Here is a 26,346-nt window from a genome sequence, read left to right as displayed (position 1 = left end):
GCTAATGCACTTGGTGCCATTGCTAATGCGGGGCACAAGCTGCAGCCAACTGTTAAATGTTATCTCTGCCTGTCAATTTTAGCGGCATGGAAAAGTATTCCGTTTCTGAACTTTGATGTATAAGGAATAATTTGGGAACCATTACAGCAGAATTCCAAGAGCAATTTACCTGTTTATTTGAGATTAAAGTGTTAGACAAAGTGTTTGAACTTTTAAATCACATGTTGGTCTTAAAGATAGTCAGCACCAAAGCCTTATATAGCCCTATACCTTTTTGTATATATACAGGCAAGCATATACTTGAAACACATCTATAGGACACATTCATTAGCGTGACACTAGCACTTGGCCTCTTTCTTTCAAACAGCTTTGTGTTCCCGCTCGTCACGATCAACGCTCAGTGCAGTACGTGGTACAAACTTTTTCCCCATTTTATTTACAGTAAAGATGTAATCCAGATTGAAATTATTGTTGGTAGGATTAGGTTTCATTAAATTACCAGTTTGCGCTTTGTGCTGCTCTGCAAGTCATGAGATTCAACTTTGCACAGACATGTCATAGATTGGCAGAATGAAACTTTCAATGCTTTCAGTATTTTTCTTTCACACTCAGACCCCACACCACCTCCAAAGAAACTTCCCTCTCGAGCCCTTCATTGGCTGGACTCAGTGTTACGCCCTGAACTGCTCCACTGTCTACCAACTATCTAAAAAGCCTTCTGTGCTGTTTTTTTCAAGCCTCCCTCCTATTCCAGGCGGTACATTTTCCTGCCCCGTGTCCATTTAGCAGTAAGACCTAGATTTGTCTCTTCGCTTCAATCCTTTCTCTGTTCTCCTGTGATTGCCCTGAACCAATCCTGAATAATCTCACAGATGACTGGAACTGCCAATTACACCAGTTAATGGGTCAAACACACTCACGCTATAGACACTCTACACCAGGCCCTTTCCTGGTCGTAATGTGCGACCCAGTGGATTGAATTATCTGTGTCAAAGCAAGAGGCTCACCCAAGTAGATTTAGGTGCTCCCTCATCTTTTCATACAAGATGTTTTAGCTTTGCACTCAAACACAATCTTTGAAAATTCCATTGCCAGATTTTGCCCATGCCAGCTGTTTTAATCAACCATATGCTTATTATTATTTATTATAAATACAGATTCACTTGAAGGAGTGATTTGTGTGTTGTGAGCTAATGGAAAAGACATAAGATTTCCCTGTGTGTTAGATAGATGGCTTTACAGTATGTTGTCACGGTGCACCTGACTACGAGCGTGCAAAAGCTCACAATGGTAGGAGCACTCTGTTTGCTCTTTTGTTTTTGTTCAAACCACAAACCCTGTTGAACCAGTATGAGTCAGACAGTCAGACCATCATCTGTCAAATGTGCCTAATTGTGTAAGCCTTGAGTGTTTAAAAATGAGGTTAGAGCAAGTTTAGAGTGCCGCCCACAAGCCTTCATTGGGGCCCAGATTTGACAAAGAAAAGAAGACTGACCTTGTGATTATTCAGATAAACTTGGCAGCCATAAACACTGTTGATGTGTGGTTGGAAATGTCAAAATGATGTCTACTAGTCAGATAATACTGTAGCTTGAGTGGACAAAACAATAAGTAGGCAAAAACATTCTATCACTATTCAGAAAAGTTGCAGGTCGTCCTAGTATAAGTGTTTATTGAGTATGTGGGTATAATTTTAACAACCCTAAACACCTGAATGTCTTTTGAAAGGCTGACTTGAAGCTTATAAGAACATAACTTATTGAATGCAATCTTAAATATATTTTCATGTTTTTTCAGATCCTATCATACTTATTACAATACAGTACATACAATACATATTTTATCAATGACACAAATAGTGAACCATTGAAGTAGGACCACTAGTTCTACCATTTAAAAACTCGTTACAATAACAAAAAACACTGACTGTGTTGGACCTAATTTGATAGACTGCAGCCGAGGCATGGTCTGTAACTGACAGTAATGGGGCTCTCCAGCAGCCAATCATGACTTCACCTCGCTCCTTCTGAATAGACCGAGCTTTGGCCAAACCTATTATAAACCTGAAAGTAGTGCCATACACGGCCGTAGGATTCTTCAGTACATGGCTTCCCGTGTTGTGTGTGGCTTGCGTTCAAGGCCAGGTGCTCTCCCAGCTGGTCCATGACAGCCCTGCTTTTGAGGCTTGTTGTTGTTGTCCTTAGGAACTTTGTGCTCACTTGAACTCCACTCAAGGACAGAAGGGAGACACGATAATCAAATGCAACAGCTACAAATTACCACTAGGACACACAGGAAGACTGACAGTGGACACAGACACAGTAGGAAACCATCAACTCCTCTGAGAACTGCAGAAGCCCTGAAGGTGATATAGCATCAGGCTTCCTTAGTCTCTGGTCAGATGTATTGTTTTGAGCAACACTTGCTTCAAATATTGAAGTCAATATTCACCAGTTTAGTAAGTATCCGTGTTAGAATTATAATAAATAAGATATGACCACTCCCATCTGAATTGAATATGTTTGCAAAATATTATTTTCATTCAAGCTTTTTGTTAGATTCTCCTGAGTTGGCTGCAGGGTTATAGTCAAGTCACAATTATTTAAAAACTTCAGAAGCAGTGAGGACTTATATTGCTTACACTCCCTCACAAACTTTCAAGTCCAAGTTAAGTCCTGAGTTCAAGTTGAGTCCCAAGTACAAGTTTGGGACTCCAGTACTACATCTCTGATTGATTGGTTGTGTATTGAATCGAGAAAAAATTGTTAGTTTTCTAAAATACTAGCACTAACAAACACACAAGTTGTGACTAGATCCATTTCCTCTCCAGATGATGTCAATACTGCAGGCATTTTGAACAAGTACCTACAAAGTACTGAGATTAGATTACTACAACTGTTGCATTATCCCTTCACTGAGCCCATTCAGTGTGGAGCTCTGTTGTCCCGTTGACACTTCATAAACTGAATGAATGCTATGGTTGTTGCTGCACTGGAGCTTGTGTGGGTGAGTGGGGGATGTGGGGTGCCTTGGGGTGCAGAGAATGCCTCGTCACTAACTCTTTGACAGCACAGGACTCTTACACATGCGCTCAAATGGGCACGCAAAAGCCCCAAGCACACAGTAGATGCAATCTGGCTGTCATTATGGCAAACAAGGCTGCGTTGTGTTGTGCTCACAAACAGTTCGCTCTCTGGTTTAAATTATCACCAGTATCTCACAGACAAGAGGCCTCAGAGCCCCTCTGCACAGCCCAAAGGAAAGGTCACTAGCACAGTGAGGGGCCAAGACAAAATATAATATCTGCCCTATTTGGCCCAAGTGAGGTTTGCACTATCTGTATTGCTGTCTAATTTGACATCGATCCACTTTGTTTTTATCTTATAACGTTATTAGGGCTAACTTGTTGATCTAACAACAATTCAATTAGATATTACAGTTGCTTAGAAAATAGAACAGAGAAGCTGGTATCAGTAAGTACCAATCACAGTGGATGCAGAAATATAAGTTATTTTATTGTTAATAGGTAAATGTCTGTGTAGCTTGCTGCGCAGCTTTTGCATGTTGGGGCATTGTGCTGTGTTTCTGGTGTTCAGCGTAATTGTAACTTTCAATTGTTATATAAAAGCTCGTAATTGTTGCCTTCATATTTAATTTACACATGAGACATCCATAATTATAATGATTCACACACAATGTTACTCAATCTTACTCCTCTGTGTTACTTTCCCAAGGGGTTCCATGGTAGTGTTGTTTTGCTGTGCTCATATGAACCTTTGCCCATAAACACGTCATAGTGAATCATTTACTATGGGACATGACAGTTTGCATGTTTGGTGTAACATCTAGTCATAACTGCTCTTACATATGGGGTTTCAATAGGCCAGTAAAAACAATGACAAAGCTGTTGTAGGCGTAGCAGTAAGCTAATGTAATTTATTATACATAAATGCTTTCGATCATCTGTATAAGAAATGTGTGTCAGGTCAAAAAAGAAAATTAGTGGGGCACAAGAACCAAGAAAAGACATTGAATAAACCCAAGGGCAATCTCCTAACTTAGTCGCCCTAAAAATCTGTCTATTTCTGTCTTTAATACACTGTCATTCTACATAGTTTTGAAAGGTTTCTGAATTCACATTGACTGGAAGCGTTAAGACTGATAAAAGGTTAACTTGTGGCCTTACAAATCTTTCGTTCCACTGAATGTAACTCTTTTTGGGCAGTTGTGGGAATTAATGGGCCTTCAGTCGGTCTTGTAAAGGGCTAAGTGTCTGTCTCTCTTTGTGCTTGTTTATTTACACACTGTTTACAGACCTGTGCTGCCTCACAACCCTCCATTCATTGCTGGGATTTCTCTACTACAACTAACAGTGACCACAAAATCGGTGCTTCAAGAATCTGCAAGGAAATTACTTTCTTTAAGCATTTTCCCATGAAATGTATTCTCTCTGAAGGTTTATTTTTGTCTTGACTTTGACCGCCCTCTGAACTGGCTGACTGCTTACTGACTGGATTAACTACCGCACTATGTTAAAGGCATGGAACAAGATTGAAACAGACAACACAATAAAGGCCAGGGGTTCAAAAATCTGAAAATATGTGTACTACGTAATGTAATGCCAAAATAAACTCAGAAAATGATTTCATATGGTCCTGACATTGCCTCAAAGAAAATGTTGTTCAGTTGTAAAAAGGAAGAAAATGGGAAACTCATGACCTATGTATACTGATCATCTAAATTCAACATCCACAGTTACGGTATCTCGCTTGAAGGCTACAGTTAGCATACATTAGCATATGAATTCCGCCTGGAGACTACCAGCAACCAGAGGAGCCATCTAGGGACCACACATAGTTGATCTTTTATGTTTATCTGAATTTGAAATCAGAGATCACATTTTCAAAGTAAAATTTTCCTGGGAACAAGACAGATTCAACATTTGCTAAAGCGTTTTGTTTTCATCTTTAAATCCTTTGGTTTGGAGATTCCTATCAGTCTAAAGTAAATTCCGCAACCTGATGAACAGAAAACTGAGAAAGTGGCCCCAGAAGCTTTGCAGGGTGGGAAGACAATACTTCAGCCAATTAGTTTTAATAGTTTGTTTACACACAGCACTCAGCTCTGTCTTTTAAATGCTCTCAACCATAGCACTGCATTGAACTCATCAACTCTTACATTCCCCTAGTTAACTAGACCATAAGCTGCATCAACAATAATGCAGTAATTCGATGACATTTACCATTAATTATGTGCCATGCTCCTCTTGTCTCTACATGCTTTACAATAGGAGCTGGTGCAGTGCTATAGGCAGCAATACTAGAACTGCATTCATCAGTATTCAGCTGGAGCACCTCCGTGGCACACTGACACACATACTGCTCGCAGCATCAGCTTTTTTGCTACCTTCGGAGAAAGCGTTACCCTTTTCAGATGGCATAGAACATTCATCATCTGTGTGACGTATTTTATATGTATACTGAACATGACAATAGTTGTAAAGTATGAGGTAAGTAGAAGATTGATAATAGTAGAAGTGAGAGAAGTGGAAAATCTGTTTGACAAGCGCAGAAAAAGCAGCAAAGATCAGAGCAGAAGGGAGAACTAAATTGAATCACATGAGAAGATATAGATTCGAGCCGAGACTGAACGGTAATGCAAGTCTTGTGCATTGCTATTCAGGCCACATATCACTGCACTGGGAGAGAAAACGCAGAGATCCAAATGGACCACAGCCATACAAATCAAGTACTTTGTAACCATATGAAGATTGTAGTGTTTTTGTTCTCTTTGATCAGTCAGCACTGACAAACAAAATTTATTGCTTCAAAAAATCTTTCTTTTGAGACCTAGCCAGTCAGTCAGATTTCTGCAGGTGAAGTATTGACTATTGGATTAAAGGAAATACCAAAACCTTTTTAGATTCACCGACAAGACTAGTCAGGCGTCAAGTCCCATCCAGAAAATACTTTGTTTTGGATTGGGTATCGGATCAGTCCAACAGTTTAGTGTTAGGCCAATCAGTTGATGTATTAGTTTAGTCAGTTTGGATCAGATAGGTTCAGATGATATGTTGTAACTTTTCTACCTCAAAACAATTCTCTGTAATTACTCTCATGTGTTGCCCAGTAAAAGTGCGCTCACCACAAACTCATTTCACTACAGTTTGACTACATTTGCACAGTGAACTTGGTCCTCCTCTTCTTTGCCTTATCTCCTCTACAGTTTCAATTATAGACAGATAGCATTTCTTTTACAGTCACAGCTACTGTCTTTATAGATTTTGTTCCTTGCATTTCTACTCTCCACTTGAGCAAGGCCAGTTCCACACCTAATTGACTCAGGGTGTATCCAAGTTACAGTACTCTTACACTAATAATCATTATTTTACCTGCCTAAAATGAGGATGCAAACACTTTTTTAAATGAGGTTGCAAAGCAGCTTTTTGCACCCCTGTAGATCCAGGCCTGCGCTTGAGTCTCCTCCTCTTCACATCTCGGTGACAGCTGGAGCCAAACCATGTGTGTTAGGAGCAGGTGCTTGTGTTTGTTCGCCCACACGTTTGCATTTGTTGGGCCCTGGACTAAGGAGGCTAGACTTGCTGACTGGAGTGTGTAAAATAGCCATGAAGATTTTCTGTCAGCAGCTCTTGATGAATGAAGAGGAACTTCTTATTACCAGCATGTGACCTTGAAGCCCATTAAAAATTTGATCACTAAACCCTTGTTTTTCAATTGATTGCTGATTGATCAATTTGGTATTTTGCACTTGTAGACTTCATTATACTTTAAGAAGTTATTTGACCCACCCTTCAGGTACCTTTTGGTAACCAGTCAAGTGAAGTGAGTGACCACAGTGTAGCATCTGACCTATCTCCAGATCTTCTTTTTTAGTGCTAAATAGCTTGAGGATTAGTCTATTTAAATGTTTTGATCTAACATAATAATGCATGTTATTCTTATTTACTCTACTCTTTTCTTGCTACTTACTTTTTGTGTTGTGCTGACGTCTTAAGAGTTATATTAGGCCTACAGACTCAAAGGGTAGACAAATAAATCAATGAATGAAATGCCAGCCTGAAACAGTGCGCTGTGGGTGGCTCCATCTGGGCACACCAACTGCTCAGCTCGGACCAAGTGTCTCAGAGTACAACCTAGATAAATAGAAGGTTTTGTTTTGTTTTCTTTTCTTTTTAGTTTGAACTAATTTAACAAAATGTCCAGTACTATTTTTCTTTGCTGCTATCCTGCTTTTTATTGGGCAATTTATCACAGCGTGATAGTTTTATTTTTGATTCATAAGATAAAATAAAAGCAGCAGGTGTTTTTGATCGTACGCCATGGAGAAGTCTTTAAGCTTGGCCAGTTCGGTGTGGACTGTGCCTTCTACTTTCTCTGCCTCTCTAATTAGCTTGGCCCTGTCCAGCTGGAGACTTTATGTGTGTGTGTATCCAGCTGCATGGACTCTAGTCTCTTATCACTGTAACCACTGGCCCACAGTTAATGGCTACCATCTGGTGCCCATACAGAGCCGGGTTTAGCTACCAAGCTTCTCAGATTCACAAGGAATTCTTTGGGCAAATCCCTCTTTCCACTCCCATCAGACTCCGAATTATAGTCAAGTATGTCTCTCAGATGTGCCTGAAATAATATGGCTTTAGATTACTTTCTGATTCTCAACATTAGTTAGGGAGTAGAATCATCCAGTAAGGCCTATAAATGTGATATGTTATCTTGCAATGAAACCTAATTTTCAGATATAAAAAGTAAGTGAAACCACTGTGTGAGAAGTTGTCAGGAGATTATATGCCTGTTGCATTGTAAATGAAATGAAAGAACTGGGCCATATTATGTTTCTAGTATTGTTTATGTGCCACAGTTTATTGTGTTGATCCCTTATTGATGGTTTCCTGTTGCAATGAATGTTGCATTTTTGCAGTGAAGTAAATATAAAACCTGGTTTGAAATGCAGATCGAAGGAGACATTTTTGTGTTCTTTTCTAGAGAGCATTCTAATTTACATTTTATTGTGACCTCGGCAAATAAGACTAGATGAGTATATCCATTAGCTTGACTCACTGTAAGATTGACTAATTTAGTGTAGTGTTTTTGTTTTTTTAAGGACTACAGATGGAAATTAGCATTTTGCTAAATCTGGTGCAGCCATCTTTTTAATGTATCTGCACACTGTCCTTCAAATAAATAAATAAATAAGATTAAGACACATAGCAATCGTTGCAGTTTTCTGTTTGCAAAATCTTTATGACTGTAGGATAAGATTAACTTAAATGTCACCAAGGAGAAATGTGTCATGGGCAACAGTGCTGCACATTGAATTTGAAATGTTACATAGTGCAAAACAGGGCACTGTGTTCCAGGTGTCCTAGTTCAGCTCATGCATTAACATAAATGCAAGTAAAGGTACAATATGTAACTTTCTTGGTGGATGGCCCGTCTTTATGAACATAGTAATACCTGGTAATTTAAATGTGTACTTAAATAAATAGTTTAATGTCATTCTATGGAACATTCCAGGCAAAGAAATAACATCTTAAGGGGACATTTGTGTTAACCTGAATATGTTAAGAGTGACAACATTGTATATATTGGGGGCACGAGATGTACTAAGGATAGTGCATGTCTTAAAGGGTTTTAGAGTGTCAGTCCTGTGTGACATTCCTGGGGCAGTCTGGGATGGTGTTAAAGACGGAGACAGTCTTAGCAACCTGACATGGAGTGGCCATGCTGCTGCTCCCTCTCCACTGACCCCTGTTCACACTCCTCTGTCACAAATGTCCCCATGGAACATTCCCACACAAAACTTAGCCATTTGGGACAAAAGATTGTGTTAGGAAAGTGCGAAAGTCATTGTTTACTTTAAATGACAAGATGACACACATTGATGAGCTTTAGAAATTCATTATATGTACAGGAAACATTTCTTTAGGTCAGATGAATGCTATGTCAGATGTTCTCGGTGATATGTGTACCATTTTGATTCGAGTCCTTCATTTAGAGACACCCTAGTCACAGTTTATATCTGTTTTAGTCCTGGTTTTAGAAAAAAGCGAAGAAAAATAATTAAAAGAGCAACTGTAAGCCTTTAGAAGGGTTAAAAGATAAGTGGTTGTTTGGAAATCTTGTGAATCTTTGTCATGATGCTGGGTGTGAAAGGTTTGACAGGCATTGGTGTTGCAAATTGCCTAATAATGTTACACAGTGACTCATGCGCAACACATTTGAGTCAGTCTGAGTTGTAAACAGACTTTGAACGTGTCTGTTGTTTGTCTTCTTCACTGTTTCAAGTGTTGCAGACATAATTATAAGCCTCACAAACCTCTGTCACCAAGACCGTTTCTATTGACAACCAGCTATGCCACTACACAGACATAAAGCAGTGGTCTATGTGCAGCAGACAACTGGAGCTGCCAAAGAAGCTATTTCCATCCAGAGGTCACTTGGTGCTAGTCCAACTTGAGCGTGCTTTCTGTGTTAGCAGTCACTTCATCTTTAATGCCGCCAAGAACCCAAATAGTAAGCCAACAGTAAAAATAATAGGTTGTTGTCCTTAAAGAAACTTATCTAGTGTTGATCGATATATGATTTTGTCTCACCCAATTACTTTTGTGCAATAATTGGACAACTTGGCGACATTTTTGTCATACTTAAGTATTTTTCAGTTTTTTGCGGCTCTATGCTCAAACCCATTTGCAGATACATGACTTTTGCTCACCATCTCCCTCTATTGGTCAGCCTCTGTTACACTCTGAGTGAGTGCCTGGTGAATTCAACCAATCACAGTAAAGTGTGAACTCTTAGAGCACGTGTAAGACAGTCTACGCATGAATCGTGATACAACCAAATTGCAATCAAGTCAAGTATAGTGATAGTTTTGCTATATCGCTAACAACTATTTACGACATGATTATTTCAAAGGAGAGCTGTGATGTAGTGAAGCTTTAATGCCATGGAAATTAAGTCGGCTATAATTTCCTGAACTTCTTGACTGTAACCTCACACTCTCCTTCTGCCTCCACCTGGATATAGCTTGCAGCAGATTTCTCTTCTTGTGTCGGTCGCCTCATATCAAATCCAGAAGTGGAAGTGGGTGTGGCGCGTCCCAGTGAATGATATGTTGAAACCCAACTCTTCTCCTGACTAGCTGGGGTTGACACTTGTACCCATGTTAGAAATGGGTCTTCCTTTTAGTTTTTAATTTTCTTGTGGCCCCTGTGGCCTTCCTGCGGCACCGCTGTATAGTTCAGACCCCACCTTCAACAAACGGCACTGGAATTGAAGACTGATAAAAATGGCTCGATATAGGATGACTAAACAAGCTGAAGCATGAATGAAGGAGCATTATGGAGTTGTGTGAGAAAAAGGCTTTTTGGTATAGTCACACCCGTTGTGAAAACAACCTCTCATAGTACTATAGACACATGGTGAAAGTTATGGGTTTTATGAACACAGAGGGGTTCACAGTCAATTCTATGCTACATCAGTACACAATGAAGTATTTACATTCACTCATTTATTGTTTAGTCTATTACATTTTTCTACATTGTGTAATATTAGCAGTACTAGTATAGTGCGACCAGGTTAAAATGCTGTTCATTAACTGTAGGTCACTTTTGATGGGCTCAGTGACAGATAGATGTATGTGCGACCTAAGTGTGTGGCTCTGGGAGTGACTGACAGCTCTGTGTGCAAGTCTCCGTGTGAAGCAGAGTCTGTACTGACAACAGAATGGAGGGCCCGGTTGGGGAGGATCACTACAGCCTGACTCTATATGAAATTCATTGATTCGTGTCCTGCACTTTCATCAAGGGGATTGGTTGCAGGGCATATGTTAGGCTCTATGTCGGCTTCACTGTGTTATTGATTCCCATCTGGGCTTGCTGAATGTCTCTCAGCACTCTTCACCCCATTTCCGTGCTGTGAACTATCCTGTCAAATGCAGCCAAAAATCGGATTCAAGCTTGCTTCTTTAGAATTTACAGATCAATTTAAATTTTTATCAAGGAATAAAATTGATACTCAATACTGATTTCAACAACACAATGATGATTATACACTCTAAATTTAGTAGTAGATTGTTTCATATTACAGTATACTTGTACCTGTTGTGATGAAAATTAAGACTATTCTTTAACTATTCAGGAAATGTCAAAATGTGTGCTATTTAAGTAATTTCCTCAGTATCAGTTAGTTTCAAGTTTTTGTATCGATTAATATCTGGGTTTGATTCTTTTGAGGACTCTTTATGCGTACACCGCACTCACAGCTGTACCGGGGACCCACTGAGAAAGAAGCAAATCACACAGAGCAGCCACACAATAGTCCTGTCAATCACATGCCAGGTCCCTGTTTGCTCTCCTGCCACTGGCTATTTAGCGGACAGTTAGCTAGCTTCACTCAAGGAAATACACACCAGCTTCAAGCCCCAGCATCTGCCATCTAGACCTTTTTATTGGTGAATAACGGCATCTAACATAGACAGCTGATGGTAGTTGTTGCATCATTTGTTGAATTCCTTACTCTGCCCAGGTCTGGATGTGAACATCATTTGGACACTACTGTGTTATTTCATGTATGATTAGTATTTGTTCTTATCTAAATGTTTCTTCTTTTTTTTAGGTGGAACTAGAGACATCGGGTCTGCCCTCACCAGAATGTGTATGAGACATCGCAGCATAGAGGCCAAACTCAAGCATTTCTCCATGTAAGAAAAATGTTGCTTTATGTGATATAATTCTTCCCATATGTTGTGGGATCTTTTAAACTTGTTAAATCTCCCTTTTAGATAAACATTTAGAGAGATTGTGGTCATTATTTCCTGCTTTTGTCCATGTTTATAATCTATAGTAGTATGACCCCACCCCCTTAGAGAACAGGCCAGTAAATTGTATAGGGACTTGTGGTTTGTGGATATTTTGCAAGCGTCTGCTACAGTAAAACGCCCCTTGTATCGAAATTCATAAAAAGAGACGATTTGTCTGGAGCTGCGAGCATCTGTAATGTGTCAGAGCCGTCCCACACACTGGGCTAGACAAGGGGCTCTCTTAATTTCGAGTGGCATTTCAGGAGAGATTCCAGTTGGATCTCCATAGCAGGGTCCGGACACAGGGGGGCTGTGGTCAGCAGAACCCACCCACTGGCACAGACACACACTTGTCTTAGAAATGTCTGCAAGATGGAGAAGCCTAATTTTAGTTTCATACTCTGATCCTGCAGCTGCCCAACTCCCAGTCTCTTAAACAGTCTCACAAACCTGGGAGAGGGACGCATGGGGTAATGATTGACAGATAGGACTGCAAGACTCCTGTGACATGCTGTTAGACACTCACTCTCGCTGTTAATAATTGACAAACATGAACAGAGTCTGGTCAGATAGAAAGACAACAACACGCTGACATTTACTTTTAGTATCACCTATATATTACTGAGAATGAATCTAGCAAAGAAGACAGTAAATGCAGCACTGTGTTGCTCAAACCAATATGACCACACAGGACAAATGTAAACAAAAAGTCATTATAATACCTTTTAACCACTACAGAAAGATAATGCATCAATGTGCAGACAGACATACATTTAAATTTCATCTTTTGCTATAGACAGACTTACACTTTAAGTTTGATCTGTGGAGAGATGACAGTAAGGATTTTTCAATGATTTTTGAGAAATAAAAACATTATTAAATAAATGCTAGTTTTATAAGACTTAATGCTGTACTGTGGAACAGACCCGGAAAAGCAATTACATCTCCATGGAGACAAGCAGGTACTAGACCACTCAGCAGAAACGTTACATTGAACAGCTTTAAGTGGACAAATGCTTATTATTGATGTTGGAGTCTTAATGTCTTAGGATCATTAACACAGTAGGAACTTAACAGCTGCACTATATGTATGAAGTATCTACTGTTTCTTATTGATATCTTGGTCTTCAGGGTGTTTATGGAGGGTCTGGTTGGTCCTTTGCAAGAACAGATGGAGGAGTGGAAAAGAGGAGTCAATTCTTTGGACAAGGACCATGCTAAAGGTAAAATAAAACACTGGCTGCCTTTTGTAAAATCTAACATGCAGGTGTAAGCACAGTATTGTTATATTTCTTTATCAGAGTATAAGAAAGCCCGCCAGGAAATAAAGAAGAAGTCTTCAGACACACTTAAACTTCAGAAGAAAGCAAAGAAAGGTAAACACATGACTCGTTATGTTAAAAAGTGGAGCAGGTTTGTGGCAGAGTGCAGGGAAAGCAGGCTGGATATATGGGTATATTTATTTGACAGCAGCTAGGCCTTAGCGATTAGCCTTCTGTTTAAACATTACCTTACATGGAAAACACACTGCGGAAGGCCCTGGCTCACCCCTCTGCAACCGTCCTCTATAAACATATTCATCTACCTGTAAAAATACTGTGCACACTGGAAACAAAGCAACTTGAAAAGGGGACTGGGGTTTGAAAAGTGAAGACATTTTGTGTCAATCAAAGTGACAGACTTGTTTTTCCCTCTCCTTGTCCCCATGTGGTTCCCATCTTCAGCTGACACTTGGGGTAAGGTTAATGCCCACACTAAAGTCACTAAAATGTTTTATATTCTAGTGTAATGTAGTTATTAGTAGCATGTCTAGTTTCTCTCACAGATGTTGTAGTTTGTAGTTTTCATTTAGTTTACATTTTCTTCAAGCTAGATTCATATTATTATGAATCTGTTGTTCACTATGTGTCTGTCTTTATTATTACGAGTGACTGTTCCTAAGTATCTTGTACCGCCTCTACAGTTTAACTACAAGATTAACGCTTAACTATGTGCTGTCAAACTTGATTAATAGTATCTGTAAGTCAAAGGGAACAAAAATATTTTTGCAATTCAATTCCAAAAATTCTTTCCTGCTTTTTGTTTAAATATTAGCATTTTTTATTTATCACAATAATAGTATGTTGTGAGAGAGCACAATGCTTACTTTGCCTTTATCCATCATTTGAGAAATGACAAAAATATAAACATTTAGCAGTTAATTAATTTGAAATGTGTTTTACGTTTCTATACAGTCTACACACAAAGTAAGGCATGTGGTGTTTATATTTTGAAAGAATACAACAGCAAACTACTGAGACTGCTAAGTTTGAAGGTTTTTTTTAACATTTAAAGACCGAATAGAGACAGGACTTTGTTCTCTAAAGCAACATTGCAGTGTCTAAATAATTGCACTTGCCTTTGTCATTTGTTAATTATGACCATTTAAATAGCAATTTGATTATCTTTCTGTGGTACTGGCATGTGCAGTATTTAAATTATATGCAACTGTAATGTGTAAATGCATTTCTTATTATAGTGTTAGGACTTAAGAAACACTGGAGCTAAGGCAACCAAGGGTGTTATGCTTTCTTATGTGTCTTGTGAGGGTGTTTTTTGACCTGGGCCCCTGAGCCTTAGACCCGCCTGTGACTGCTACCTAATGAAATCATTTGTCATGTGAAAACTGCAGAAGCTAATCTCATCTGTGTGTGCGAGTACACGTGTGGCGAGTGAGCTAACATAACACCCTCTAAGTTCAGACACTTCAGTCTTTCAACTTTAGAAAAAAATAACACTAGAAATATCAAAATGAGTTGTAACTTCTATGTTAAGCAACATTCTTCAACTCAGTATTTTTGTTTGTTTTTTCGTTTTGTTTTTTTTAGCAAGTATTCCAGTTCCAGATTTCATGGTAGATGTAATGCAGGAAGCTTAAGGTTTCATAATACAAAAGACTGAAAATATATGTTCCAGTTTTAACTTTCCAGTCTGGAAACCTCTGCAGTTGTTATACTCAATTATAGCCTCCATATTGTCATATAGAGAGAACTTCCACAAACAGACAGAACTCACATTCCACAGATGCCAAAAAGCCCCAATGTACTTCTTATGGAAATTAAATTTGTTTTGTCAACAATCACAAAATGTTCTTAATAACTCAGTCCTAAATCCAGTATTCCTTTCAGTTAATCCTTTAATTAAGTAATTTCCTTTTGAGTGGAATTTGATTAAATATGTATAATTTGAAAAATGTAATCTCCGGTTTAAGCATGATACAGTAATGAAGAATGCTTGAAGACCAAATTTGGCTTATCCATCAAAGTAAAATGTAAGACATATAATTTTACCAAATCTGTTTTTATAATATGAGTCAAATGTAATCACTGTCAACTAATTTGATTTAGGCGGATGCATTGTGGCAGCATGATTTCCACTCATTCTCTTTTCCATTTGCAATTTGCAGATTTAAATAATGCTTCCCGGTCATTTACAGTGCACTGTGGTCTGGGTGACTGACAACGAAACAGTGGTTCATCATTCATGCTCTTGATAAGGGGCTCTTTTTCCATTTCCTATGTAAACTTATCTGTGTTTTTAACTATTGATATGTACAACATGCGTGTCAAATGTCTTGCTAAGACAATAGTTGATCATTTGCCCCCAGACCCAGTTTTTCTTGTGGCTTTAGTTTATCAAAGTAAGTCTGGTGTGCATAGGACTTAAGCCTACAGTGAGTAGATAATGCATGCTGTACAATGCATTGGGCAGTCGCCAGCCTTCCTGCCTCCATCAAGAGGCTTTGATTCAGCTTCAGGGTTGCCCTCTTCACATACTTGACTATACACACAATCTTTGCTCTTAACCCGGTCTCAAGAACACTTTCGAACTACAGTGTTTATCAAAGAGCTCTCAATATACAATCAACAGTGGAGCACAATTGGTTTTATCCCTAACACTAGAGTAGAGGTTTTGAAAGTAAAGCAGTTGGACTTTTTCAATTCTTACCCTCAGTACCCTCAAACATGTGCAGGTTGTCCGAGCGCCATTGAAGGATGGTCAAATTTCTATATGGGAACAATAAACTGTACCTTATCCTTACATTCAGAGTGTATAATATAAAAAGTTGGAATAACTTGGGGGACTTAGTAACACAGGGCTTTCAATTTTAGATTAGATCATTTCATTTCTTGATATGCAGTTCATTCTTTAGTCTTATCAAAATGTTTACAAATACACTCTCATACTAAATGTATATTTTAATATAAATAAAATAGTAGATTAGTAGTCTGTCAGGAAACTAACAGCAATGCCTCTGTCTTGTTTTCTTGTGAAGGTCGTGGAGATTTTCAGCCTCAGTTGGACAGTGCGATGCAGGATGTCAGTGATAAATACATTCTGCTCGAGGAGACGGAGAAGCAGGCTCTCAGAAGGGCTTTGATTGAAGAGAGACAGAGGTTCTGTTTTTTTGTAGCCCTGCTCCAGCCTGTAGTGGTGAGTACAGAACTATGAAAGTATGAAAATCAATGTTTATCACAACCAAAAACAACATCATTCGAGTCTCCCTGCATTGAAATGTGTTATCAATCACAAATAATGACTGGGTTTCTGTTACACCATGTGAATGACAAATTATTGCCGTAAATGTTAAATGCGTTCCTGTGTTGTTTTTAGGACGAGGAAATTTCGATGTTGGGGGAGGTCATGCACCTTCAGGCCATTTCTGATGACCTCAAAGCCTTGACCTCTGACCCACACAAACTCCCAGCCGCTAGCGAGCAGGTGAAAATAAACAACCATAGATTGGAACCAAACAGTTTAGTTGTTTTCTCAAACATATGAATTAAACCATTGTCTTCTGTCTTAGGTGATTCTCGATTTGAAGGGCTCAGACTTTAATTGGTCCTATCAGACTCCGCCTTCTTCTCCAAGTTCCACCGTGTCGCGAAAGTCCAGCATGTGCAGGTAGGCCCCTCCACTGTGCCATCTTACTAAATGGCAACACATAAGAGAACACTGGAGCCTTGTCAGCTACACATATCTTATTTCACTTTCATTTCATTACGCCAAGAGCAGAGTGAGAAAATATAACACAATGTATGTTTTGTTCAAGAAAAAAAGTTGAAAGCATGGCATAGTCTGATTAGTTCCCTGCTGTTCACTACCCCCTAGTGGTGAGCTAGAAAACACCAGTTCACCACTTTACTCCAACTGAATCAAGAAATCAATGAATAACTGTCAATAAGCCTCATTACTATTTGCTTTATCTGTTTGCTGTTGGTGTCCTTGTACTTTATTGGCAGGAAATGTGCTGGGCTTAAGATTTCCTAACAGCTTTTGGATAATTATGTTGTTGCCCTTTAATTTCTGGGAACTTTTATGGCCTAAATATTCTGCATCTTTAATTGCACAGTCATTTATCATGCTTTGGTGCGCCAGTTTTTGATTTCATGTCTGCAGATTATTTGGCTTTTTAAGGAGGGTTCATTTAACACTGATGTGGCTATTTAATCAAAAGTCCAAATTACTCCTCAAAGCTGAATTATTTAAGTCTGTTATTACTATTATTTTAATTTAGTGGTGTGTTTGTTGTGACTATATTTCATTAAGTCACAGCCTGCTGCATCTTGGTTTGCTGTGTTAATGGTTTCCTCCCTGTCTCCTCCACACTTCCCCCAATCCTCCATCTTTGTTCTAATATCCCTGTTATGGTCAACTTTCTTTCTTTAATTCTTGGGTGCAATTGGTCTTCTTTCCTCTTGCCTTCCCCCGTGCCCATTCACAGTAGTCTGAACAGCGTTAACAGTAGTGACTCCAGGGGCTCTACTGGGTCCCACTCTCACTCTCCTTCCTCCTCTTCTTCCTCCTCTTCCTCACACCACCTTTTCCACCTCCATCACCCGCGCATCCGGTACCGCAGCTCCACGCTCCCCCAGCCGACCCCAGCGCGCCTCTCCAGTATCTCCTCCCACGACTCAGGCTTCATCTCCTCCTCACATGACCAGTACACATCCTCCAAGTCTTCATCGCCCATGCCAGCTGAAACAAAGGTAAGAAAAAACCCACATACACTTACTCTCTGCTGTAATTTTGACCACAGAAAACCATCTAAACCACATTGGGTTTGATTTACAGTACAGTGTAGTCAGACAGAGAAACCCCAAATGAGAGCTTGCATATCTTTTCTCACACATCTCCCCAGCCACTCTCTGGCAGCGGGAAGTCCGTGTCATCATTCAGCTAGTATTATTATAGCATAAACACACAGGAAATTAGTCTGCTTCTCTTTTAGCCCAGGGGAAAGTCAGAAGAACCTCATCCTACTATTAAGGAGCAGACCGCTGTGACAGACGGCTGCCTGGGTAAACATGAACAGTCTTGAAAGTGCTTAGACATAGACTCATTACATGCATCAAAGGCAAAAAAAAAAAGTACTTTGTCATCAGTTATGTTTTTACGGTCAGTAGTGTCATCAGTTCATTCTATGTCAACTATATTGGGTCAAGTGAAAGGACTATAAGATCATTTTCAGGGAGATGGTATGTAAGACTCAGTGAGGTTTGTGGTCGAGACGCTGTGGAGTTTACTGTTGCCAGGAATCAGCGTTCCCCTGTCCAGAACACACTGGTATCATTAGCCTGCAACTTTATGATGTAGCGAAGGTGGTTTGGCAAGGCACAGTCTGGGCCACATGCAGCTCCCAGCCTTCTCATGGCCTCCTGCTTGTTACTACAGTCATTTGTTTCTGATGAAAATAGTGATGTGGCTTCATTGAGCTCACTTCAAAGCTCCTTTTCCACCCGATTTCTGTTAACACCAGCCTATTGCCTTTCCCTAATGTGCACCCATTAACTACTGTATGTGTCAAGCAAGAAGACAATTTCCCACTAGGCATGGATTAAGTATCATTATGTAAACAACAAAATCATGCCTCCATTTGCTAACAGCACTTTTTAAATGCAATATGACAGGCCTCTCATTTAGCTTGACTGCTTTGGTGGATATGATTCCTCCCACACATGCCGAAGAGATGAGTAACAACGGCTGTGCTTTTCTTCAACACTACCACTACAACTTTGCTGCTGATGCCTTCGTAATTAGTTCTGGTACTACTCTCTGTCCACCTCCTATATAGTATGCTTTAGGCTTGATATTCACTTGGCTGTGATCCTATGGAAAGTGTTCCCTGCATACTAACAAACTGCTTCTCTGTCTACCTGCTGACGTGGGCTCTTCCCCTCTCCTCTCGCCCCTCTCTGCTACAGCCCGTTCCAAGCTCCAGCTCCTCTGAGGTGTCAGAGACTGGACCCCTTCACAGTGACTTCCCCTCCGCTCTGAGCTCTGCTACTGACACTGAGCACACTGGCCAGGTGAAAGACACTACTACCTAACTACTACCTGCTTTAACCTACTTTTAATAGGTCTGATAATGGGATCTGTATAATAACTACTATATGATACAGAATTCAGAATATTAGGCTTTTAGTTAGGTTTGGGTTTCAATTTATTTGGCTTAGATTATTTGATTTGGTATTGGTATTTTTGACTGGTTCTAAAATCTGTTTTGTATTTTAACATTTGTGGTCTATAAGTCTTAGTCCCTTTTTCAGTTCAGTTATCCTGATTTGATTATTTTTTTCCATAATCAAGCTGCCCCTCAAAAGTATACTCAAAACAGTCAACAATACAGTCAAATAATCTGTTTTATCATCCATCAATTCACCACATTTTGTTCAGTGTTTGTTATAATTTACTCCAATGCATTTTTGTGTATTTGTGTTGCGTTTTATTTCATTCATTATATTGTATTTTCTGTTTTTTTATTTCTCACCCTCCACACACCCAGCTGTCCAATGGGTATGACCACTGCAGCCCTGCAAGCTCCCCATACTTGCACAGTAACGGATCAGGCACTGCCTTTCCGTTTTACCCTCCGTCCTCCCCCACCTCTACCTCCTCCCCCTCTCGCTCATGGTCCCGTCCCGCCTCCACCATGCTGCCAGAATACCCTCACTATTGTACTCTGGGCTCCCCCATGCTGCCATCGTCCCGCGTGCCCAGCTGGAAGGTTTGTTCAAGCTGTGTTTTTCAGTCAATGTGTATTTTTCATGTTCAAATGAAATTACAAACTTCAGTTCATTTCAACATTTAAGGTCCATTTAAACTGACATAAAATACACAACATAAGGTGCATTATGTTACTTTTTTGGTGGAGGTTCTGTCACCTGCTTGTGTCCATGGAGATTTTATTGATTTGCCTAGCATAGTCCACAGCATGGCACTACATTTGTCTGTCTCCATGAAGACAAGATGGAGACAAGCAGGTGACGCCACAGGACCAAGTTGCAAGATAAACACCTGTTACTTCTGACTGCGGAACATCTAGGTAACAAGTGTCTGAAACCTCCAACAGCAAGCAAGCAAGCAAATGGAACACCTTAGTACCAGAAAGTTACATAGTGCACCTTTAAATTTAAGAATAATAGTGTCTCCACATTTTAGACTGATGTCATATTGCATTGAATCCTAAATGAGAAAAAACATATTTGGCCTACAGATTCAAAATATGCCCAATGTAAACAAATTGCTGTTAATATTGTTTTGTTGTATTTTGTAGGACTGGGCAAAACCAGGGCCCTATGATCAGCCAATGGTCAATACTCTGAGAAGGAAGAAAGACAAAGAGGCTCCATTTATAGCAGACTCTAATGGAACCCAGAGTGTGAACCACAGTGACAACAACTCTACACCCACCCTCATGTCAGCACCTCCTTCTGCTCCAGTGGTGCAACAACCTCCAGAAGAGACCATCAGGACACTGCCTTCACAACTCAAGGTACCCTGCAGTTATAAACCCTTAACTACTATTTCTACTATTATCAATTTTATTTAATAATTAGAATTGTACTTATTAGCAGGGTATATTTGCAGGTCATATTAGGTTGCTGGATTTGGGTCAGCAATGAAAAATTAGGATTGCTTGGCTATATGTGGATTGTTTATTGGGTTGTGAGTTTGGGTGGATTGGCAAGAATGTGTTGTTTTTTTTTTTACCTTATTATGTTTCATCTGTTAATTGTCAACTGATATTAAACTATACTTAATTGAAGATCAGATTGCCTTCTGCTATTTCTGATCTTGTTCATTGTTTTCTCCACTTTTAGTCTGGAGATTTCCTGCCACATGAGGAACTTGCGATGGCCTTATCACGAGGTCTAGAGCTGGACACCCAGAGGTCCAGTCGAGACTCCATCCAGTGCTCCAGTGGGTACAGCACCCAGACCAACACGCCCTGCTGCTCTGAGGATACAATACCTTCACAAGGTTTGACTTTTTTACATCCTGCTCCACCTTCTTCTTATTCTGACACTATTAATATGATTAATTTCTGTTTAGTTTCAGATTATGACTATTTCTCAATGGCTGGGGACCAAGAAGCTGAGCAGGCTGACTATGACAAATCTTCTACTATCCCGAGGAACAGTGACATTGGCCAGTCTTACAGGCGCATGTTCCAGACGAAGCGTCCCGCTTCTACAGCTGGTCTGCCCAGCACACAGGCTCCTTACCCAGCCCAAGGAAGCTATCCTCCTACACCCATGCACTCAGGCCATTATCAATCCAATGGGACCTATCCATCAACACCCACAGGTCAGTATCACTATCTAAACCAAATAGGAGAATATACAGTCTCAATATAACACTTTATTCAATAGTCATGTTCTTGTTTGTTTTTACAGCTTCTTCAAATCAGGGCTATTACTCTGGCTCTAGTACCCTTAATGGCACATACTCTTCTGGCCACGGTCCTGTTATCGTCACCCCGGGGGTTGCCACAATCCGCCGAACTCCGTCTTCAAAACCCTCGGCTCGGCGCTCTGCTTCTGTAGCCGGCACTGGCCCTATTCCCATCCGCACGCCGGTTGTCCCAGTGAAAATCCCCACAGTACCGGACATGACAGCCACTGTCAATGGCAACAGAGGCGCTGCGGACATGGACAGAGGGCAAGGAGATGAGAGCCCTGATTATCCGATGTATGCTGGAGAGGAGGTGAACCCTCTTCAGATGGTATCTTGGAGCGGCCAGGCATCCACCAATCCCCCTACCACAGCTTTGGCCAACCATCATCACATGCAGAACCACCCAGGACCAGAGGAGGGAGCAGGAGAGCTGATGGGAGAGTCAGGAGAAAATGAGGGCAACATGCTTGTTGCTATTCGTAAAGGTGTCAAACTCAAGCGAACTCTGACAAATGACCGCTCAGCGCCTCGCATTGCCTAAATTCATCAATCAGAAATCAAGTGACCTGTTTGAGAAGTGAACTCTTATTCCGTTCATTGTTATGAGGGGTCAGGTTAAAGGTTTCAGATTATATATTTAGATGTGAAGACTGAGTTTGACTTTTGTAAATATTCAAATGTTTATTTACCTATAGAATGAAGAAGGATTACTTTTTCACATGACTAGATACACAAAAAAATCAAATATTTCAAATAGTCGCAAACACATGCGTTTGTAGAAAGCTGTGAGCAATAAAAGGACACTAAAACCATAGACCACTGTAGCAGAATGACACAATTTACTTTTTATTTATGATTTATTTTTCTGTAGCCACTTGTCAAGGGATTTTTCCTTTTCACTTTAAAGTATGGAGTATATGTACACAAACATATGTTAACTCTCATTGCTGACAAAGTGTACCGTCACTGAGACAAATGAAATTATTGTCCTCCTGCTGTCACTGAGGACAGTAACTGGGGCAGCCAGAACACAAAGTGATAATTGTATGGCAGATTTGCAGGAGTACTAGATGTGGGAGGCGCCTTGGACTTCTGGCAGCTCACCCAATTTGAACTGATGTTTTTGGGATGGCTGTGAAAAAGCCTTGTTCAATGTCAGCAGTTGGAGCCCGTCACAAGTGTGGGCGTAAAGAGCCGGAGTTATCAAGTGATACTACTCATCATAATTACAACAAAAATGAGACAGTGTGCCTCTGTTTCACACCACTGACACCTTTTGTTTATGTTATTGTTTCGTTTAAATTTTGTAAATAATTTTGCATGTTTCTGTCTGTGGAGTATATGGATGCTCCTACTGTCCCTTGAGTGCCATTTAATCTATTTTGCTAAATGCTCCATACATCACAACAAGTCTATGATCACAGCTCTCTATGATTGTTATGTTATCCCTAAACACTAAATTCAGTTTGCATTCTACACGCTAAAAGAAAAATGCAGCGTAGCTTATGTCAAGAACACAGAAATAAGCTGCATTTTGTTTATGTTATACATTTTTATCAATGTATGTAGCATGAATTTTGAGTTATTTTTTTCTCAGAAACCACTCTTGTTTATTCAAAAGGATGAGTACCAAAAAGGTACTCAAAAACAAGGCAATTATATTATTGTTTGTATTCATGGGAGTTAATAATTCTAACTTGTGACAGACAGATTCACTGGCCAGCATTATAAAAATGACTGGGCCAAAAGCAGTTAGTATTTCAGTTAGTCTGGAGTTGAAATGCATTTCAGTTCAAGCACTGTGAGTGTGTGGCCCATTCGAGGTTTATGAAAATGTAAATATTTTTCAGTGAAAAACATGTCCAATAACTCACATTTTAATTTATTTTCTTGATAGTCTTGCATTGATCTGCCTTCCTCAGTCTTTATTTTTATACTTTTTCATTCAGTGCAAGAGACTTTTTACCAGGCATGGACATTTGATGTGATCAGAACACTGACTTTTTTTGCAACAATTTAGTTATGTCCTTTATTTCAAATATTTGTTAAGTGTCATAAATCTATGATGCACATATATTTGCTCTAGTTGTCTAAAGATAAAAAAATGCATTTAAATTAAAGCCAGAACCTTTTGAAAACAACATTTAAAGTATATGTAACTAAGTTTATTACATGCCTCAGAAGTTATTGTAGTGGCCATGCCTCTAAGAAAGGATGTGGTTTCTCTTATAGATCTTTAAAGATAACAAAGTTGTATAAGCAGTATATTTACACTTCTAGTAAAATTATATATTATATAAAAGTTGCCAAATGTCAGCATATAAGCACCACCTATAAATAAAATAAAATAAGATTATAGTTTTTGCGGGTGTGAGGAAGATTGAATCTGAATTCTCTAGTTTAGTCTCAGTTTCTGTGTCTGAGAGTTGACCTCTCTGGTTGGTCCCTGTTCAGTTTCAAAAAGTATGAAATGTTATTTTTTGTGTAATGACAGCCTTAGCAATACAATAAAACGTTAAACATTTACTTTTTGTATAGCTGTATTGTTTTAACCACTTACCACTGGGCTGAGTGGCCTCTATTCAAATACACTTACTGGAGATTTATTTTTAAATACCGCGAAGAAGCCAGCAGGTGTCGCTGTTCGCCAGACTTTGATACTTGATAGTCTCAGTATTAAAATATTTTTCCCCTCCCAGTTCTACAAATCAAATTTTAATTAATAATATAAGTAGAGTTCTGCTTTTACACTATGCCTTACTTTAATTAATTTTAATTTGTATAAGAAATACATTGGTTCTTCTAGAAACTCAAACATGCACTCATATTTTCCTGGGGTGTGACCAGCTAAATAGCTCCAGTGCTCCGCGAGCATACTAACCCGGTGAGACAGTTTCAGAGACACGCCCAAAAGGCTTATTCTCTGTCCCATACGTTTTTTTTTTTATTTTATTTTATAGCTATAGCCTGCTATTTTGGACTGTTTTATATAAGAGGGTGTACCTGAGATTTTGTTGTTCTTTAGTGCACTGCATCTATTATCTAAGATTTAACTGCATGCATTTTCTAAATGAAACATCAGATGATATAGAAGTCAAATGCCATTGCCAGCACCTGTATTATAGCCCAATACATGTGTATCACTACGGCATGAAACAGGCTGATTCTTTACGCTCGGAGCCGTGCGTGCGTCTCTGTGCCGTCAGTGTTACGCACAGCGCAAAGCTGCTCTGTGATAGGGGAAATTTTCCAACGCTTTCGATGCCCTCCCATCCGCCTCACAGCAGCCTCCTGTCAGCCAGAGGTTACACCAGCCGGGACAACGGGCGCAAATATGTGATTTGGGTTGATATACTAGCGGTGTTTGGGAGTCTGCCAGTGCAGCTCGCTGAGAAATAAACCGGGGTGAGAGACATATGCTCGGGAGCGGCGGTTCTGCTCTTGTGAAGGTTTGTTGTGGAGGCTGCTGGACGGGACAGCGGACCATCGACTGAGGTGCGTCCGATAGCACTAGTAAAGGTTAGTTTCCTACCTGCTGTCATTGGTCACGCTGTCATTCTGATTGCGTAAAATAGCATAAAGTCATTGCGGGTGGTGTTTGCCGGTTAAATACTGCAGTAATAACCCACTATTGAAATGTTTATGACTAGCATTTTACATGACTGTGGAGCAGCATGCCATGTGTTTAGCTAGTGTTGACTTGGGTCACCCTCACCTCTGTTTTCCAGTTTCCATCCTCGAACCTCAACCAGAGATGTTTCCCAGCCTGCGAAGAGCTCTGCGGCCCGCGCTCTCTCTCAGAGCCCGGACCGGACTGACCAGGGTCGGACTCAGTAGCCACCACACGGGCGGTGGAGCTCCCCTGGGCCACGCCGAGCCGCCCGTGTTCATGCTCGTGCAGCGGTGTAACCTGGGCACGCACCCTCTGAAAGAGCACGTGGAGCCCCTCAACTCTCCCCGAGGAGCCAAGGACTTTATTTATAGTCTGCATCCGTCTGAGCGGAGCTGTCTGCTCAGAGAACTACACAAGTTCGAGTCAATAGCTATAGCTCAAGGTAAGCATAATAGTAATGCAATGCCTCTTACAGTGCACTATTACAGTCAGCACAGTAGTGAGTAGTCTTTCATTGTAGCAATATGGGCTAACAAAAACCCCAGAAAATTCTCTCACATGCTGACCCAGATCTTCGACCATTGACCTACAATACCAGTTGGCATCAAGCTTATTGGAATTGTCTACCTATAAACCTGTGTATTATGTCAGGCTTAGATAATGTAGGGTACTTATATTTGGTTGCTTTACTAATACATAGTCCTTTACTCTGCAAGAATACCAGACAAACCAAGCAAATTGTCGGATTAAATTACCTTTGATCACACATCAAAGAGGGTTAAAATGTTCTTCCTCCCTTGGTAATTTTCCATCTGTATCTGATTGTTACTGGGTAATGTTCATTGTCAGGTTTAGACACACAAAAAGTCTTACATTAGGAGAGAGAGAGAAGTGGGTCGATCAATACAAACGCAGAGCAGGACAAATGGAGGAGATGAGTGATGGCGTTGAGGTTTTATACCAGTACATTGTCCACACACAGTGCTGCTCAGGCCTGTGGAGACACAGCTTTGCACCTAACCACAATAACAAAGCTGCATTTAAAAAAAAAAAAATCCTTTAATTCACCATCTTACCAATTTGTGTTTTTTCAATTATGAATGCCCCAGTAGTATAATTATTTACCAAACTGTGTTTGCCTTCTTGTTATGTTATTTCTAGACAAAATGTTCAGCACTTTACCATTAAACATA

The 26,346-nt window shown here is 39.9% G+C and overlaps 2 protein-coding genes across 7 annotated transcripts in view; both read left to right on the top strand.

Moving 5' to 3' along the window:
* Positions 1–23,253, top strand: part of LOC117383351 (protein MTSS 1-like) — a 34,216-nt gene extending 10,963 nt beyond the window's left edge. The window contains exons 4-16 of one of the 5 annotated variants that reach the window (XM_033980509.2): positions 11,637–11,721; positions 12,952–13,043; positions 13,122–13,196; positions 16,136–16,293; positions 16,474–16,581; positions 16,667–16,764; positions 17,585–17,849; positions 19,065–19,169; positions 19,646–19,867; positions 20,417–20,635; positions 20,964–21,123; positions 21,196–21,450; positions 21,540–23,253. In XM_033980509.2, coding sequence (XP_033836400.1) covers positions 11,637–11,721; positions 12,952–13,043; positions 13,122–13,196; positions 16,136–16,293; positions 16,474–16,581; positions 16,667–16,764; positions 17,585–17,849; positions 19,065–19,169; positions 19,646–19,867; positions 20,417–20,635; positions 20,964–21,123; positions 21,196–21,450; positions 21,540–22,081 — 2,384 coding nt within the window. In that variant the 3' untranslated portion in view covers positions 22,082–23,253. Of the gene's footprint in view, positions 1–11,636; positions 11,722–12,951; positions 13,044–13,121; positions 13,197–13,510; positions 13,557–16,135; positions 16,294–16,473; positions 16,582–16,666; positions 16,765–17,584; positions 17,850–19,064; positions 19,170–19,645; positions 19,868–20,416; positions 20,636–20,963; positions 21,124–21,195; positions 21,451–21,539 lie in introns of those variants that run through there. The other 4 variants (XM_033980511.2, XM_055227847.1, XM_033980510.2 and 1 more) reach the window with 4 other exon arrangements.
* Positions 23,254–24,777: 1,524 nt separating this feature from the next.
* Positions 24,778–26,346, top strand: part of LOC117384419 (transmembrane protein 65-like) — a 32,494-nt gene continuing 30,925 nt past the window's right edge. Inside the window, exons 1-2 of one of the 2 annotated variants that reach the window (XM_033981742.2) lie at positions 24,778–25,059; positions 25,269–25,595. In XM_033981742.2, coding sequence (XP_033837633.1) covers positions 25,295–25,595 — 301 coding nt within the window. In that variant the 5' untranslated portion in view covers positions 24,778–25,059; positions 25,269–25,294. The remainder of the gene's footprint in view (positions 25,060–25,268; positions 25,596–26,346) is intronic. The other variant, XM_033981743.2, reaches the window with a different exon arrangement.

The sequence above is a fragment of the Periophthalmus magnuspinnatus genome, chromosome 16 (genome assembly GCF_009829125.3).
Source record: "Periophthalmus magnuspinnatus isolate fPerMag1 chromosome 16, fPerMag1.2.pri, whole genome shotgun sequence".
Taxonomy (NCBI): Eukaryota; Metazoa; Chordata; class Actinopteri; order Gobiiformes; family Gobiidae; genus Periophthalmus; species Periophthalmus magnuspinnatus.
Note: the sequence above shows the minus strand (reverse complement) of the source record. Positions and strands in the feature narration are given on the sequence as shown.